Here is a 1,838-nt window from a genome sequence, read left to right on the forward strand (position 1 = left end):
GGCGGGAATTTTTTTAATGATATTCTAATGAGACGCTTTGTGACATCACAATGCCCGGAAACCAACGCTGTAGTCCAAACGAGCCGTTCGTTGTAGTTCTTGAAAAGTTTTTTTTTTTTTTTACGAAATATCTCCCTTTGGAGTGGACTTTGAGATTCGTAAGATTGAAGATCTTTTTTATGCCCAAACATACACACTACACACTGACTAAAATTAAAAAAGTGAAAAAGCATAATAGGACCCCTTTAAATTGGTAACATGCCCAGTGGAAATGGCTGTGGATCTTTATCAGACTGATTAGGTACAGCTGTCTGTGTAGTTATAAGCTCACCTTCCCATAGATGTCATGCACTGTGATATGGACAAAAATGGATGCCTCTGTCATTCCTTCCAAGTAAACGTGTCTAAATCCTGCAAGAGTGGGAAAGAGGAGGAATGATTGAAAATGGGATGGAAGAAAGGCATTTGCATTTCTGAGAACATTCAGAGAGTGAATGCAACTGAAAAAAATATCCATCGGTGAGACCGTATGACTGTCTGTGTAAGGGCAGAGAGAGTTCAGCAGCAGACATGTCCAAAGGCAGCACCTCAGGCCTCCATTACTCTAATGACATGATTCACATGACACCACTCTGAGACACAGGGACCTGCTGCTATCCCTCACACTTGGCATAATGATCCTGATTTCTTTTTATCTTGAGATATTTTTATCTCAGTCAACTTGTGGTCTTTTTTGTCTTTTTAATCTGCTTATATCAGTTATGTAATTAGCTGATAATGTGACACTTACTATAACATACGTGGTTGTTTCTTAAACTACAGGCACTTTTATGTCCCAAGGGCTGAGTTTATTACACCAGTTTTGGACTTTTTTGTTACATGAAGGTTACAATAATATATATATATATATATATCATTTAAAATAATTAATTAATAATTATAATAATATATAATTCAATATTATTCTATAATTACAATAATTCATATAAAAAGTAAAACAAATAATTAATGAACCATTATTACAAAAAATATATATAATTAAAATGTATATAATTGATTTATATCAATAATTTGTACAATAATTACATTTTTACACAAACCACAACCAATATGATTGTGATGATGATGAAAGGTAAATATCACTTGTGAACAGAAATACAGTTATTTTCATTCAACTGCAATATTAACACTATGTGAAAATATTATGTAATTAATTCTGTTATGTAATTCTGACATTTTTTATTGATTCAGAAAAAATGACAGTTCCGAAAAAATAGGTTGCATGCATATCTCCTGATGTACTTTACTTTACTGTACTTTACTTTACTTTTTATTTAACAACCGGTCCAAAATTTCCCATAGTTGAAGAGACAACCACACAATAGAATAGTGCTGGGTGGTATACCAGTTCATACCGAATAACGGTGTTTATTTTTGTTATGATATAAATTTTTTAAATACCGCAATACCGGTGTATGTCACTTAAACAACGTTCGGAACGTGACACTGTTTGAAAGGGGTCCCTTTTCACTGGTGCACTGTGGTGAGGGCACATCTGTATGTTACTAAGCATGAAAGTTCCGAAACTGAAGCTGTAGAACTAATAGAACGTGATGACACAGAAGAACTCATCCACTCTCGGCGTCTGTTCTGTGCAGTGAGTGGCAGAGAAGCAGCGTATTCAGTTGGCCGCACCGCAGTCGACTCGTCAATAAATGAGTACAAAAAAAGCGTTTCCTAGCACCTGTCGCTTACTGATTGTTTGGAATTATAAATATGAGCGTAGTTCATCTGTTAATATCACATGCACTTTTTTGTTTGTTGTTTTTTTCAGTTTG

At 34.6% G+C, this 1,838-nt stretch overlaps 1 protein-coding gene across 1 annotated transcript in view; it reads right to left on the reverse strand.

Annotated features, from left to right (window-relative positions):
• The window catches only part of plch1 (phospholipase C, eta 1), a 78,496-nt gene that overhangs the window by 6,862 nt on the left and 69,796 nt on the right, over nt 1-1,838 (reverse strand). Inside the window, exon 20 of the mRNA XM_016463921.1 lies at nt 332-411. Within this exon, the coding sequence (XP_016319407.1) occupies nt 332-411 (80 nt within the window). The remainder of the gene's footprint in view (nt 1-331; nt 412-1,838) is intronic.

Source organism: Sinocyclocheilus anshuiensis, unplaced genomic scaffold (assembly GCF_001515605.1).
Source record: "Sinocyclocheilus anshuiensis isolate Anshui unplaced genomic scaffold, SAMN03320099.WGS_v1.1 scaffold1382, whole genome shotgun sequence".
In the NCBI taxonomy this organism is placed as follows: Eukaryota; Metazoa; Chordata; class Actinopteri; order Cypriniformes; family Cyprinidae; genus Sinocyclocheilus; species Sinocyclocheilus anshuiensis.